The following is a 16,958-nucleotide window of genomic DNA, read 5'->3' on the forward strand; positions in this document are numbered from 1 at the left end:
AACCAATTTTAATATATAAATTTATTATTTAAAATTAAAAATTTATGATTTAAAATATAAAATATAAAATAAAATTTAAAAATTAATTAATATAATCTAAAAAAACTAATTAATTAATATTCTTTAATTAAAAATTATTAAATAATTTAATATATTTAACTAAATTATTTAATATAATACATGTCAATCTTTATTCTTTTTATATTTAATTGGTATATAATATGTCCGATTCCAAGAGAACCAATTAATGCTTTTCTGTTTTTTTTATTCACGCATCAATTGAATCATTGAATAAACATTCAGGTGAATTTTGTTGGGTACTTATTAGAATTGAAGTTGAACCTGATCACTGTTTTTATTACAAAATAATTCAATGTTCACACATTCTTTTAGTCAAATCGCTTCATTTGTACCAGTCTTGGATTTACTTACAAGCCACGTTTCCAACATTTTCATGAACTTCCTTTTAATTTGTTCTTCTTGACACCTTGCATTCACTTCATAGAGACTAGTAGTCCCATTTTCTTCTTAATTCATTATTATCTCATCCACCTGGCTTATTCAATTCAAATAATGGAATTAAACATCACCACATACCCTTTGTCATTTAATTTGTCAATATAAACCCTTTTTTTTTTGGTTCTCTTTTCAAATCGATCTACGTCTCATAACAAAAGCAACCTCTTTGAGCTTCTCTCTCAAGTCTCAAGTCATCAATATAATCATGTTTTTTTTTTTCCTTTTCAAAAAGCTAGATAATTATTAATTAAGAAGAATTAATTAAGAGTTTCAAGAACATTACTACTGAATGAGTTCAATTCTTGACTTGTTGCCGCTAAGTTGTCTATTCCTATTCCTATACACATTCTTTTGCGGACTCAAAAACCGAAAAAAGCTGCAATATAATTGGTACACTTTCACACACAGAAATTAAAAAGGAATGGGTTGGCCTTTAGTTCTATGCTCACACAATCTGCATGTGGTACAACTGTCCCTCCATAACTCAAACACGAAGCCAAGGTCGAATATAATATGAAAAATTAAATAATATAATGCAAAAAATAAAAGCATAGAAGCCAGCTCAATAATAAGAACATGAAACCACGTTGCTCCTGGACCAGAATTGCCGACAGAGTCACGTAATCTAGCTACCTAGATTCATTAAGCACAACATATTACACCTTAAACCACTCCGCTGAATGCTGATGATAAATTTCTCATTTCACCTTTTTCAGCTTCACTCTTCCTAAATTATTATTCTCCTGGTAAACTAGCTGGTCCATTTATTACTATATAGTATATACTATAACATAAGATAAAAGTTTGAGATTTAAATTACTATTGTTAATTTTTTTTATTATATATAGTCTTTTCTTGATTTGATGAGAAAAATGTTCAAACCTCTTAGATTTATTAAATCAACGGAATATGTTCATATAGTCTGCTTTTCCAAGTGGCTAGTAAAGCAAAAGATAATACTTTAATAAAACTACTAATAACAATACCTTTTTTTAATAAATAACTAATAATAATAATTGCCTCATGAACATTCAAACTCCAAAACGGGAAAGATTTTAAAGACATTGACCTCCACTGGAAATTTAAATATCTCTTTATATGACCGACTTTTAATCTTTTATGTTTGTTTATAAATCCTTAAAAAGTGTCCTAAGAATAATAAAAATGAATAATTAAAGAAAAAGAATTGTGATTAGATGCACGTTACATTGCTTAATGTTAATGTATGGAATATCTATATCTCATCATCTAATAAACGTATAATTAAATTTACGCGGTGGCGGTTATCTAAAACAGGGTTCTGGGTCCTCCTCTCATGAGTTATGCATGCCTCTTTTCTATGAAGTTCTTTCAGGTGTTATACTGAAGAAGGAAGACGAGCAAGAAAGAAGAAACAAGAGTGCCACAGTTACAAATCCTATAAACAATAAAAGGCAACACAAGCTACTTTGTCTTTTTTATCCGGTATGCCTCTATTCTTATTTCTTTCTCTCTCTCTTTCTTCTTCCCCTCAACCCAGGATATTAACCAATTGGATATTTATAATATACGAACAAAAGAAGGGTAATCTTTTTAGAGTAAACTATTAATTTAATCCTAAAAGATATTTTGTCGCAGAATGTCTCTTTTTACTGTTCAAAATTGTTGGATTATTTCACTGAAAATGTTTTCGTGGCTAAATAGTGAAAGTCATCATTTATTTTCCGGGACTAAATTGATAATTTATTTTTTATTTTAAATTTCATTTTATACGTTGTAGTGCCGTACAACCAAATCCAGAAAACACGAAAACGAAATAGCGAGTGAAGTTTCCTATAATTAATTATTTTTTATTTATTTATTTATCTGATACTACAGTAGAAAACTGAGATAGCTGGGTAGACTGAGAGTCAATGTTTTGAGTTGGACTTTGAATTTTGAATTCAAATCAATTAGTGAGTCTCATTTCGAGAACAAAAGAAGAAAAAACTCTGCGTATTTTCCAAAGATAGGTTTTGCGCGTTAGAAAAAATAAAAAAAAAGGATACGATTCTTCTTCTGCTACATTTTCTTCGAAATCGCGTTCTGATTAGGTGGTTACAGTTACAGTCACAAAGAGAAGTGTGTGTGTGTGTGAAGCGTTGTGTTGTGTTATTGTAATAGTGGCTATGGTTTGGTACGAAGCAAAGAGATTGTTGTTGAAACTGTATTGTTGAGAAAGTGTGATTTGACGGTGCCATCTCTCCTGCGACAGTTACTCCGATGAGTTACGCGAATGGCTCGCCGCACCGGCTGAAGCGATTGACTGAATGGAAACTATTGTTCAAAGGGAAGTGAGGATAATGCATCAGTTGGAATCTTCAGTGAGATCTAAGCCTTATTTTTTGTGTAAAGTAACTTTTTGAATGATGTGCTTTACATATCAGAAACAGACGAGAGGATCCAGCCCTTCTAGGATTTGATTTCTACGCTGTCATTCGAAAGTTTTCACGTTCCATGGAACAGCCATTTTCTTTTATTGAGTTGATTATTGGAGGTTAAAGAAGACAACTTCAGGGTTAAGGATTCGGTTATGGCTTTAATAGATTTGTATTCTAATTACGAAGTAGTTGCTGGATTTCATGGGTGCTTCCTGCAGGATGTAAATGGAAAACAGAGTACAGCAAGATTTATCTTCAAAGTTTGAATGATAACGATAAGTGCTTTGATGTAATTTGGGGCTGGAAAAGGCAAGAACGGAATTTGAAATTAGGATGTTGTTTCATGATGGGGCGCAATTGCGTCGTTTGATCCATGTAGCCGACCCTACCTACTGGGATAAGGCTTTGTTTCTGTTGTTGTTGTTTGTTTCAGTACAGCAATGTGAACCCTAGAAGAGAAGTGAGGAGAAAGAAAGAATTGTTCTCTCAATCTGTATGAAGGAAATAACCCATAATTGAAAGGGATGTTTGTGAGGATAAGAGTTCTTTAAATGCTTGGAGATATTCTGACATTATTGGAAGGGAGTAACTATTTAACTATGTGAAACTGAATTTGATTTCTGCTTGAAGTAACTGTTGTAATTTGAAAGTGGGGCTTGAAGATGACAAGGGTGCATGCGACTTGTAGCCTCTGGATGCCCGCGGTTGTCACATTCCAACTATTCTATTTATATTCTTTCTCATGAAAAATTGAAAAAAAATTTTAAAGCTAAGTATTCCTTTTATACTCAAGGCACTTCAAAATAGACTACACCATATCATCCAGCCATCTTTACCTTTTCAGCTTTATGTTCAAATATTTAATTTTGTTGTATAAGTATATTTAGTCTAACATATGTTCAAATATATTTTTTATATATCTTACTATTAAATTTATTTATTGTGTTTCTTTTAGTGTGTGGGAGAATTAAATTATTTTGATCATAAATTAAATATATATCAATGTTCCTTTCTATAATTATACTTGTATACATCTCATGTTCTTATAAACTTAAAAAAAATTCCCTGTTCAATCCCACTCCTACGTCTTATTTGGTTTCAAGAATTAGTTTTGTTTTCTGCTCCATGTGTTTAAATGAAAAAAAAAAAAAAACAGAGTCTGTTGTGAAAGACTGATGTGTCAATTACTCTGTAGTACGATGGTTGTACTATTGCTACTGCCACATACCTTTTTGAGAATGTAGTATATTCGGATTCTTCTATTTTTGAGTAATGCTTCAATTGCGAGAGTTTGCTCCCGGTAGATATTTTGACTTCTGCCATTAATTTGAAGAGTCAAGATAAAATTAAACATATCAGTTTCGTTCGTCCCATTTTGGATCTATTTTATAAGGTTTGACAACATTTTATATTGGCCGTTGACTGTCTAATACAAAGGTCTACCTTTATCCAGGCTTGAGATGGGCTATTTTACCCTTTTCCAGGTGAAGTTATTAAAAGAAACCTAGACTTTTAAAGGCTCGAACGGAGAAGACTGTAGATGCCCAAGTAAGGAGAGAGTAAATGAAACGAAGGGTAGTTTAGTAACAATAGGTAGAGGAAGACTTAGAAGAAGAATCATAGGTGAAGTTACTAAAAAGAAAGGGAAACTTGACTTAATGCTTAAATGTGAATAACTGAAAATGATACATGATCGAGCACTTTCGCCTGATTAGGACAAGACTTCATTGTTGTTGCTGTTCATGATGAGTTTGACTTGTATGAGATTCAAAGGAGCACAAGTAATGCAAACTTCTGCTCTCAAAATTTGCTTGAGGAATTATAACGAATTTCTTCTCATTTTTGTTTATTCTATCTGATGGAGTGTTGTTTTTCTTAGTATTATATTGAGCAAAAGTATATTATTTGACTAATTTTCTTTGTCATTCTTGAGCTGTGTGTGTGTGTGTGTTACTTGGGAGGTAACTTTTTCTTAAATAATGATAGGAGAAATCCTTTTTTTTTATTTTATTTATCTTTAGCAAGCAGCACTGGTGCTTAATGCTTCTCGTCGATTTCGTTACACCTTGGACTTGAAAAAACAAGAAGAGAAGACACAAATATTGAGAAAGATTAGAGCTCATGCACAAGCCATTAGGGTATGCTTCCTTCAACTGTAATGTCTATCATTTTGGTGTTACAAAAATTTAAGTGTACTGAATATGCATTTTGGCCTTCTAGGCAGCATATCTTTTCAAAGCAGCCGGGGATGGTCAAGTGATTGGTGAGTAATCAGATCATGCTCATTGTTATTTTTGGATACTTAAGTATGGTGTTTCCCAATACTTACAAATAAATAATCATCTGGATGAAAGTTGCTGTCATGATCATCATCTTGGACTTGAAATTTTTTTTTTGGCTAAATGTTTGTTTTCAATTTATTAATGTTAATGTTAATATGAGAAGGGTTGATGTCCAATTTTTACCCTAAAATACCCTTCATTATATATAACCTATTAAACATTTTTTTTTGTTATATCAAAGATTTGAACCCAAAACCTTTTAATCAAGTTATATCGGGAGGGGTTTGATGCCCCCCAACCCTGTGGGCACGCGCGCGATACCCTTTGTAGTATATATCTCCATGAAAAAATATATTTTTTGGGTATCTCAAAACTTAAAACTTGAGATCTCTTAGAGTGTAAAATAGTAACCATCTTGACTAATTATGCATGTTTAATAAATAAATGGGTTAAAGGGGATTTTTTTTTTTTTGGTGTCCAATTTTTGTTCTGTGAACTACCCCCCTTCTTATTCTTGAAAAACCTATACAATATATTAAGGGAAATCCCCTTTTTGGTGTCCAATGATTTAATGGAATATAAAATATTTTTTTTCGTTCTCAAAGACTTGAACCTAAAATAATTTGTATTAATGCCAACATACTATCTCAACTAATCTCACATTTGTTACTATTTTACACATTGAATAAAGGATAGGATTAGTGCCGAGTAATCCACTAGTGCAATTCAATGTTTGAAGAATTTATATAACTATTTCTGGGTAGTCCCCTTTTTGGTGTCCAATGATTTAATGGAATATAAAATATTTTTTTTCGTTCTCAAAGAATTGAACCCAAAATAATTTGTATTAATGCCAACATACTACCTCAACTAATCTCACATTTGTTACTATTTTACACATTGAATAAAGGATAGGATTAGTGCCGAGTAATCCACTAGTGCAATTCAATGTTTGAAGAATTTATATAACTATTTCTGGGTAGTTCCAAGCTGTATTTTATTTTCATCTGATATGATGTGGTTGGACATTTATCAATGATGAATGCATTTTAATTACTGGTAGAAACCACAAAGCCTCCTGCGGCCTCTGCTGGTGAATTTCCAATTGGACAAGAGCAACTTGCTTCAGTTTCAAGGGAGCATGATACCGTTGCTCTTCAGCAATATGGAGGGGTAAGTTTGCTGTGGACCGTCCTTCTCTCTCAACTTTGTAATGATGTTGATCACTCTTTTTTGTTCTGAATCATTATCAGGTTGCTGGGATATCAAATTTGTTGAAAACCAATTTAGAGAAGGGGATTCATGGTGATGATGCTGACTTACTAAAACGAAGGAATGCATTTGGTTCCAATGATTATCCTCGAAAGAAAGGAAGAAGTTTCTGGGTAAATTTTAGCGCATTATGAACCATTGGATCCTTAATGCTTCTGTAGTATCCTCCTTGTTGTTGGCTGAGTGATATTGTAGTGACCTATTTGTTTTGGTTTCCTTCTACAGATGTTTATGTGGGATGCTTGCAAGGATCTGACTTTGATTATTTTAATGGTAGCTGCAGCGGCTTCATTGGCATTGGGGATAAAATCTGAGGTGAGCTTTGGTGGCAAAATTATGATGCAATAATTTGTTTAGTTTGGGGATTGACACTGTAACTTGGCCTGTTTTTTTCCCTCTATCTGCATGCAAATATTATACTTAAATATTTATTCTGGTCTTCACATACTTCCTTTTATTACCAGCTCAGTCTTGCTGACTTTGACTGGAAATTTCAGTTTTTCTTCTTCTCTCGTTTCCTTGTTCTTCTTGCTTCTTGGTAGTTTTATATTATGTAAATAATACAACTGTTAGTAGCCTGTTCAGAGCTGCTTTCAATCCCTCCCTTTAAGAGTATACTGGAGCATATCATGGTCTATCTTGATTTAGCCTTCAGCAGAGCTACTTTTCTGTTTCAGGGTATTGAGGAAGGATGGTATGATGGGGGAAGCATTGCTTTTGCAGTTATTCTTGTCATTGTTGTCACCGGTATATAATTTTGTCTTTGTACGGAGAGCAACGCGTATAGCTTTAATTAAATGTTTGGACTCTTATCCACAATTTACAGACGTTCATGGTCCACTTCATCTTTTATTGTGGAGGTTATTAGAATAATTAAACATATAGTAATTTCCCCTTCATCTTGCTCATTTCATTAATTCTTTTCTCCTGCCTTTGTAGCTATAAGTGACTATAAGCAGTCTCTTCAGTTTCGGAACCTGAATGAAGAGAAGAGAAATATCCATTTGGAGGTTTATTTTACGACACACATCATGCAGAGAAGAGAAATATCCACTTGGAGGTTTGTGCTCTCGAGTTTTGTTTTGTTTTTTGTTCTTTTTTTACTTTTATTTTTGGATTTTTTTTTTGTTTTTTTGGGATTGAACATCTTGATTTTATTTTGTGGCACACACACACACACGTATGTTTGTATGTATTTATTTTGTATTTTTCCTTTCATATTTTAAACTAAACTAGTGTTTGGATTTGAGTAGGTTATCAGAGGTGGTAGAAGGATTGAAATCTCTATATATGAGATTGTTGTTGGTGATGTTATACCCCTCAATATTGGTAACCAGGTACAAGCCTTTTTTGTTCCTTAATTTTAAATTTGTGGTTTTTACTTTTCTTTCCTGATGATTGCCTTTACTTTTTGTGATTGAGTTATGATATGCTCTTTTTAGGTCCCTGCTGATGGAATTTTGATCACTGGTCACTCTCTGGCAATTGATGAATCAAGTATGACTGGGGAGAGCAAAATTGTAAGCGTTTATTTATTTCTGTCTAATGGGGAAATCAAATAATAACGAAATTAACATTTTCCCCTCATATAACCATTTTGCCTCCAGGTCCATAAAGATTCTAAGGACCCTTTTTTGATGTCTGGGTGTAAAGTTGCAGATGGCAGTGGTACTATGCTGGTAATATAGACTTGCTTTTCATTTACTTTTTCGTTTTTTGTAGTTTTTATCTTGTTAATAGGTGGTGGAATGCTTCCTAATTGGATTTATTCATTTAAACCATTTTGGTAAGAGTGTGTGTGTATTCTCCTCCTCTCTCCCTAAACACTAAACCTCTTCTTTTCTTTTTATTCCTTCTGGTCAGTATTGAAATTAAGCTTTTGTTTTTATTCTCATTTTGAAGTATTTTTCTTGGGATTGAGACAAAGAAATCGGATGCTGGAAAATGTATACTGACCTGTTCCGAACTTGTTTATATTTATTTTTTTGAAACCTCTGCATTAAATTGCTTATATATATTTTGTAGTTTTACCCAAATATTCTATATTGGTTGATCGTGTAATTTGTTGGTTTCAGATTTTATTGGTTTGTTTATTTTTCTAGGTAACTGGTGTTGGTGTTAATACTGAATGGGGGCTTCTAATGGCCAGCATTTCAGAAGACACTGGTGAAGAAACACCTTTGCAGGTGTTTTTACCTATAATTTCCTTGCCAGATCTTGTGTTCTTAAATATTACTAGTCCTTAACATATTCTCAATATAGGTTCGCTTAAATGGTGTAGCCACCTTCATCGGTATTGTTGGTCTCTCTGTTGCTGTTGTTGTTCTGATTGTGCTACTGGCCAGGTCATTAGATATTGGTTTATGGTTTTCCATTTGTTTTCTTGTGATAATAGCTTTTATTATGCATGCCTCTGACAAGATTAATTTTTAGCAGATTTTTCTCCGGCCATACCAGAGATGCAAGTGGCAATGTTCAATTTAAAGCAGGGAAGACTAAAGTTGGTGATGCTATTGACGGGGCAATTAAGATAGTAACTGTTGCGGTATGTGCCTTGATGAAGTCTAAATTGTGGGAGAAGTCATGATGATGCAATCCAACATACTTTTGTCTATATTTTATATAGTATGATTGTAACCATTGAATGTTTAGGTCACTATTGTAGTGGTTGCAGTACCAGAAGGGCTCCCGTTAGCAGTTACCTTAACGTAAGTTTGCTAATTCCCTCTGACCTAGTACTTTTACTTCATTCTGTTGCTTAGTCTTGGTTTTAGCTGACCTTTTTTAGTTAAAAACCGAAGGAACAGTTTATTGTATAGTCTGAATGATGTGTTACTGTTGGTGCCAGAAAATGTGGTGGTAAAATTTTGCTGTTATGCTTGTATCTCATTATATTTTATAATTTTGATCCCTTCAATTTTTTTTTGAAGTACTGGCTGTATTTTTGATAAAAGATAAAGATTTATCCGTACCTAGTATATTTGTTAATTTGCTCTTTGGAATATATTATATATTATTTTTCCCTATCTCTTTACGCATCATTTCTTGACTATGTTATAGACTGGCGTACTCAATGAGGAAAATGATGGCGGATAAAGCTTTGGTATGTCAGTTGGTGTTTGTTCTTTGATTGGATTTTGACATACATGTGAATCTCTGTTAAATCTGAAGCATCGAATTGCAGGTGAGGAGGCTTTCCGCTTGTGAGACAATGGGCTCTGCAACAACCATTTGCAGTGATAAGACTGGCACGTTGACCATGAATCAGGTATGTTGGGATGTATCATTTGAATTTTCATTGGATTCTGGTTTTAGGCAATTTTCATAAATTTTCTGGAGAGCACACTTCAAGCAGCTGTTTCTGTTTTAGTGGTTCAGCAATCAAATACATGCTTACCTTCGTCTGCACACTTCACATGGATTTTGACATACCGGACTTGTCAATATTCTCACTAGTGCTATTTTAGCTGTGAAATTTGGAGATCACACAAAACGGGAGAATAGATGGAGATGTAAACCATAGAATTCAGGTTTGGTAGATGAATAAAAGAGATTGTGAATCCTTAAAATGAAAAGTTTGTTTTACAGCGGGAGAAGCACAATGCCTTTTACTGTAAAAATGTCTTGTAGTAGAATGTCAAGAAGAGCCTAAGCTAAGAGTTATAAATATATGGATATTGTAGTGGATTTAGAAGAGATCAGGAATGAATGTATTAGAACTTAGAAGGCCCCACACGCCTGTGCGTGGTGGGTGGGTGGTGGAGAAAGAAAGGATAGTGCCTATTGACTGAAATAGAATTTTTCAGAAGAGTTGATCAGATGGAGAATTTTCCAATTGTTGAAAGTAGAGGCCAGGAGAAACTTCAGGTGAAAATTCAACCATAGTATTGTTGCTCCTGGCATCCCATGTCGATGCTCACCAGTTTAGGTTGTATATAATAAGCCTTCCGCATTTAAGGTAAATTAGGAGCACAAAATTTCATTGATTCTATGGAATTTGGAAGATATCGATTGAACTCTCGTCGATTTGAAATTTGGGAACATTTTAAAGGAAGTGAATTTCTATGGTTCATAGTTGACATTGATAGTTAACTTTAAGGCAGATTTTCTGTCTATAGCTTGAATTTTATTAAATACTTTGACAGATGACTGTGGTTGAGGCTTATGCTGGTGGGAAGAAGAATGATCCTCCTGGTAACAAGTCAGAGCTCTCTCCCAAGCTCCACTCTTTGCTCATTGAAGGTGTTGCACAGAACACTAATGGCAGTGTTTATGTCCCTGAGGTTTGCTTGAACTGATCTTGTTACACTTTGTTTTACTCTTCTCTGTATGGACAATAATTTTGTTGCTGCTGCATTCTGCTAAAGTCTGTCCTTGACAGGGTGGTAACGATGTTGAGGTTTCCGGATCACCAACAGAAAAGGCAATTTTACATTGGGGATTAGAGGTCTGTTTTCAGGAATACAGTTTATTCCCTATTTTTGTGTGTGAAGAATATTCTTACAGTTGCTTGTAAATGTTAATCAAATATCAGATTGGGATGAACTTCGACTCTACTAGATCGGAATCATCAATTATTCACGTTTTCCCTTTCAATTCTGAGAAAAAACGAGGCGGAGTTGCAGTACAAACGGTATTCTCTCATAGACAGTTTAAGCTATTGCTGCTGTATCTTCTTTGTAATGTGGATTTCTATTTTTAATTGCTTCAGTTGGATCACAATTTTGTGCCTATGTTGTCCCTGTGTTTCATTCACATCTATGAGCACTAACAAGTAACTCCAATGTCATATTAATAACTGTCAACTCACTCTTAAATCTGAATTAAACACTGATATGTCCGTTTCACTTTCAAGTTGTGAGATTATCTACATACCCAGTAAAGTATGCAAGTTGACTGGAATATCATCACAATATGCTTGTACTGCATAATGATGTAATCATCTGTTTTGTCATATCGTGCACCTTAAATAAGCAAATTTTATCTCTGTATGCAGGCTGACTCTGAAGTTCACATACACTGGAAAGGTGCTGCTGAGATTGTCCTAGCCTGCTGTACACGGTACATTGATGCAAATGACCAGTTGGTAGACATGGATGAGGAAAAGGTTTGATAAAGCAGTTTTATATTCTGATCTGTGCTTTCATAAAGGCATTCTTCTGTTTTTTGTTTGTTTGTTTTCACTTTCTTTTCCTGTTTGGAAATAATCTCAGCCAAGGCGTATTATCCACTCTCTCTCTCTCTCTCTCTCTCTCTCTCTCTCTCTGTTTTTCACTGGACTGTGTCAACCTATTTTACAAAGCAAACAAATGTAGTTTGGATTATTCAACCTTTAGTAGTTCACTTGCTTGATCTGTATAAAGTCCTACATAGTGAAAATTTCCTGGCTTGCAGATGGTATCTTTCAGAAAAGCTATTGAAGACATGGCTGCCGAGAGTTTACGTTGTGTTGCCATTGCATATAGAACATTTGAAAAGGAGAATGTTCCAGCCACTGAAGAAGAACGGGCTCACTGGTCTTTACCAGAAGATAATCTTGTTTTGTTAGCTATTGTTGGTCTGAAGGCAAGTATTTTCCTCTGAATACATGTCTATCATTGTCATTGATGTTTATAATGTATTAATATTTTCTTGTGCTTTTGTTTTTCTCTTAATTTAAAATTTATTGTGTTTTGCACACTCATTCCTAGCTGCCAATCTCATCTGTTTGCTTAATTGCAAGTGGTTGGGCCTTGGGACTCTTCAGGGATTATAGTTTTGTTAATTTAATTTACCATCCATGTCAATATCTTGTAAGTGGATTCTGTGCATTTGGATTTAACACGGGAATCATTGATAAACTCTAACTTGTGATAGCATTCGACTCTAAGATACGCTTCTGCTGGTTAAATATCTGATTCTTAATCTCATATTTGACATGCAGGATCCTTGTCGACCTGGAGTCAAAGATTCAGTGGAGCTTTGCCAAAAATCTGGGGTTAAGGTACTTATTTTCAATTATCCTCAATAGAATTGTTAAATTACCGTGTCCATTGTATTCTTGGAGGTGATGCGATGGAAGCTCATTACAGAAAGCAGAATATGCATGGTGGCCATGTTAGCAGTTGTAAAATATGCTACAAGACTATAATAATAAAAATAAGAAAAATTCAATCCAGCTACTTTCATTGTCAATGACTTCATGTGGTTATAACTGATGCCAAAGAAGCACTGACTCGGTGCGTCTAGAGACGGATGCATTGCATGTAGGTGGAATAACATATGGAGTGCTGAATTACGCCCTGGTCTATGGACTTAAATTTTTCTTTATTTCAAACGTGTTTATTGCTTTCGAATTTGACGGCTTAAAGATTAGCAAGACCAACGTTAATAACTTCGTTTGATGATAATGAAATACAATGGTGCTTTCCATATCCAGTTTCTACATTCTATAAATAATCCTTTTCTGCTCCTTTCTTTTTTTTGTTTCGATTAATTCTAGGTAAAAATGGTCACTGGTGACAATGTCAAAACTGCAAAAGCAATTGCTGTGGAGTGTGGAATACTTAATTCCCTTGCTGAAGCTACAGAGCCAATCATCATTGAAGGAAAAACTTTTCGTGCCATGACAGATGCACAGAGAGATGAAATAGCTGAAGCAATATCAGTAAGAATCCTGACAACAATATTTTCAGGCTCTTAAGAGAGAGGTATTATTCGTGGTGAATGATATTTATTGGCAATATGATTACCAGGTTATGGGACGGTCATCTCCTAATGACAAATTATTGCTTGTGCAAGCATTGAGGAGGAAGGGACATGTTGTGGCTGTAACTGGGGATGGAACAAATGATGCTCCTGCACTACATGAGGTCTGGCTACTACTACACTACTACTATCTTCTTTTTTGTGCTAGTGATTGTGTTGTTTTCTCAAATTTGAAGTACCACAACAATCTTTATCGATGTCAATACTTGTAATTGTATATTGAACACCATGAGAGTTTGTTTACCCCTGGTATACCTGTCTTGTTTTCCTGTTTGTGTAATCACGTGATGACAAGTCCCTAGGTTTATTAATGATTCTGATTTCATTATGTTATGCTTTTCTATATTCGATGTATGAATCTACTATCTCTTGATCATAGAATTTTCCGTTATAATGAATTGAACTATTTCTTTCTTTTTCCCTTTTTAATTTATTTCTATACTTTCTGAATATAGGCTGATATAGGTCTTGCAATGGGTATTCAAGGAACTGAAGTTGCAAAAGAAAGCTCTGATATTATTATTTTGGATGACAATTTTGCTTCAGTTGTAAAGGTTGGACCTATTTCTTTTCGATTTGAGAGATCTAGTTTGTTCTTAAATTATCTTAATAAATGATGCATCATTTATGGTTAGTATTTACATCTTAAAAAATAATTTATTTCTGGCATTACTAGATGGGTATTTAGGTAGTTAGTCAATATGCCAACCAATGAAAGGTTTGTATATAATTGAACTGCACCGTTTTGGATTGCTTTTGTATAGTGTTTTGCAAGCTGAACATGAATTTGATATTTTTAGCATACCTCTTGTATCTTTCAAAATCTATGCGCTTGTAGGTTGTGAGATGGGGACGTTCTGTGTATGCAAATATTCAGAAATTTATCCAGTTTCAGCTTACAGTAAATGTAGCAGCTCTTGTTATAAATGTTGTTGCTGCTGTTTCCTCTGGTGATGTCCCACTGAATGCAGTGCAGGTCTGCTGTCTCCCTGTGTTTTGCTCTCTGGCTTTGCCCCTCAATTTATGTTTCAGCTGATATCCTTATGCATATTATTGCTCTTTCTACAGCTTTTGTGGGTAAATCTTATCATGGATACTTTGGGAGCACTAGCATTGGCAACTGAACCACCAACTGATCACCTTATGGATCGGCCTCCAGTGGGCCGAAGGTTGGAACTTCAGTTTCTCTAATTGTGCCTTTTTGTTTGGATAATACGACATTTTCTTGCTATGTTTTTCTAGTGTTACAGCACCTGAAGAATTGGATGAATGTCATAAAATTTTGTTCCTTGTAGATGCATTTTTGAATGATGCACCCAAGAGTAAAGAAAGAAATTTAATTGAAAGTGTGAATAGTGCAGCTCTGTTATTAAATCTAAAGATTTTGGTTATTTCAACAGGAGAGAGAAATTTTAAATGCAATGAATAATAGTCATACCCCTCGAAAACAAAATTGTTGCCAACAGTCCTAAACAGCATATCGAAGGCTGCATTTATTTTGTATTTACATTATCGATATTGGTCCTATTTCATTTGCAGCTTTATTATCCAAGCGATATATGCGGTGCCTATGTGCTTCGATGGTTTTTTTAACATGGAGTTTTGTCTTGTATCCTTTTCAGAGAACCTCTCATAACAAATATTATGTGGAGAAATTTACTGATACAGGTGAGTTTTGTTTCTCATTTCTCAGTTAACTGCTTGTCATTGTAGTCTGCAAGGATTATTTACCTATTGGTTTATGATGTCCTGCATTTCAATTACCGTTGTTATGCTATATTCTTCTGTAAACTGAATTGCCGATTATGATTTGAACTCTTCAGGCAATGTACCAAGTATCTGTGTTGCTTGTTCTGAATTTCCGAGGTAGGAGCATACTGGGTCTGACACATGACAAAAATGATCATGCAATTAAAGTGAAAAACACTCTGATCTTCAATGCATTTGTTCTGTCTCAAGTAAGTTGTCTTTAGTCATTGATGAGAAATTATACTTAGTGCTAGGAGCTTAGGACTGTACATTTGCATTTTAAATGGTAAAGTTGTGTTGGAAGAATTACCAATGTTAGTTTCCTTATCTTTTTATGCATGTTCTATAATAGTATTGGTGGTTGTGCTGTAATGGTGATTGCTAATTTCCAATAGGTGCTAATTGTATCTAGAAAACCAAAGCCTATTGCAATTTTCCTGAGATGTCTTGCTAGTCACTCTTATTTACATTACTGCTAAATCCTTGTGATGCGTTAGTGGTTGGCAATGCATGCGCAGTTCATGCACCATATATTCGTTGTCATTTTGGTAGCTTTGCTGTAGTGTGCTCATCTTATTTCAATTCTAAAAAAATGTGTTCAAAACTGCAGATCTTTAATGAGTTCAATGCACGAAAGCCAGATGAGTTTAACATATTCAGTGGAGTCACGAAAAACTACCTCTTCATGGGTATAGTGGGATTAACTGTTGTGCTTCAGGTTTGTCTTATTTTAACTCCTCGTTATTTGTCTCTCGTATGAAATATTTTCAAGGTCACCCTAAAATTGCTAGTGTTTTTCAGATCATCATCATCGAATTCCTCGGCAAGTTCACTTCAACAGTCAGGCTTAATTGGAAGCAGTGGCTGATCTCTGTCATCATTGGGTTCATAAGGTCAGTTGATCATCTGCATTAGATCCGCGAGTGTATTTTTCTCTTTGCTTGTAGTTTTGCTTCCTTAATGGATCCGTCCCTACTTATAACTAGAAATTGCCTAAACCCTATTAGCTATATTCAAGTTATTCTAAGCAAGTGGTGAAAGGAGCTTAGCACCTGTAATATATATGACATATGACTGCAAGGCTTGCTTTATGCTCAAGTACTAACAGGGTCTTTCCTTTGCTGATTCTCTCTCTTTCCACACTTTCAGTTGGCCTCTTGCTGTGGTTGGTAAATTGATACCAGTTCCAGATACTCCCATCAACAACGTATTTTCAAGATTTCGGGGTCGAAGAAAGGAACCTGAGGCCTCACAATAGCAACATATAGGCGTGCTGTTTTAAAGACGGATCGTTCTCTTATTGGACGATGTACATGCTTGGTATTTTCTTTTAAAGAAAAAAATAGCATACTGTTTAGCCAAACGCTTCTTTTTCTTACCGGTCTTAGATTTGTTTTTGCCTGTTAAATTTCGATACAAACTTGGAGTTGCTTTAGAATTAGGCTCTAACAAAGTATACGGAATTTCAGCTAACCTTGGTTTTTGTTTACTGACTTTGTTGGTTTGACAAAGAATTGAGAAATTGCAGAGATTATATGAAAATATGGACTACACTTTCGATTTCGTCGTTTGTCCTAATTTCTGTTGTATTAAACACATTACATCTAGGTCATTCTTACGGGTGTTCATGGTTTAGTTTTTTTATAAACTAAACTGAAACTACACTAAACAATTTTAAATAGTTTAGAAATTGAACCAAACTATTTTGTCAAATAAAAAATTGGTTGTACCAGATTAAACCAGTTTATAAAAATAAAACTAGTTTTAATAGAAAAAACCAGTTTAAACTAATTTATAGGCTAAAATTAGTTTTAACTTTTAACATAATATAAAATTAGTTTTACATTTTCTCTCTCTCCTTCTTTCTCTCCCTCTCTCCCTCTCCCTCTCCCTCTCCCCCTTCTCTCTTTCTCTCTCCCACTCTCTCTCCCCCTCCTCTCTCTCCTTCCCCTCTTCTCTCTCTTTTTCTCTCTCTTCCTTTTCTCTCTCT

At 34.4% G+C, this 16,958-nt stretch overlaps 1 protein-coding gene across 7 annotated transcripts; it reads left to right on the forward strand.

The window, feature by feature from the left end:
• Window positions 1,770-16,532, forward strand: LOC107630354 (calcium-transporting ATPase 8, plasma membrane-type). Of its 7 annotated transcripts, XM_016333453.2 has the most exons (33): window positions 1,771-1,983; window positions 4,940-5,056; window positions 5,139-5,181; window positions 6,264-6,373; window positions 6,454-6,585; window positions 6,698-6,787; window positions 7,150-7,219; window positions 7,412-7,482; window positions 7,726-7,809; window positions 7,915-7,992; window positions 8,080-8,151; window positions 8,575-8,658; window positions 8,735-8,817; window positions 8,909-9,017; window positions 9,125-9,180; window positions 9,533-9,575; window positions 9,657-9,740; window positions 10,618-10,755; window positions 10,854-10,919; window positions 11,007-11,105; window positions 11,469-11,579; window positions 11,867-12,037; window positions 12,396-12,455; window positions 12,954-13,118; window positions 13,207-13,323; window positions 13,675-13,773; window positions 14,058-14,195; window positions 14,288-14,388; window positions 14,842-14,887; window positions 15,043-15,177; window positions 15,579-15,686; window positions 15,770-15,861; window positions 16,118-16,532. In XM_016333453.2, exons 1-33 carry the CDS (start codon window positions 1,846-1,848, stop codon window positions 16,224-16,226), a joined length of 3,219 nt encoding a protein of 1,072 aa, XP_016188939.1. In that variant the 5' UTR covers window positions 1,771-1,845; the 3' UTR covers window positions 16,227-16,532. The 7 variants fall into 7 exon arrangements, with proteins under 7 accessions (XP_020974447.1, XP_016188943.1, XP_020974449.1 ...); XM_016333456.2 differs by lacking the exon at window positions 11,867-12,037; XM_016333454.2 differs by lacking the exon at window positions 11,007-11,105.

The sequence above is a fragment of the Arachis ipaensis genome, chromosome B03 (assembly GCF_000816755.2).
Source record: "Arachis ipaensis cultivar K30076 chromosome B03, Araip1.1, whole genome shotgun sequence".
Taxonomy (NCBI): Eukaryota; Viridiplantae; Streptophyta; class Magnoliopsida; order Fabales; family Fabaceae; genus Arachis; species Arachis ipaensis.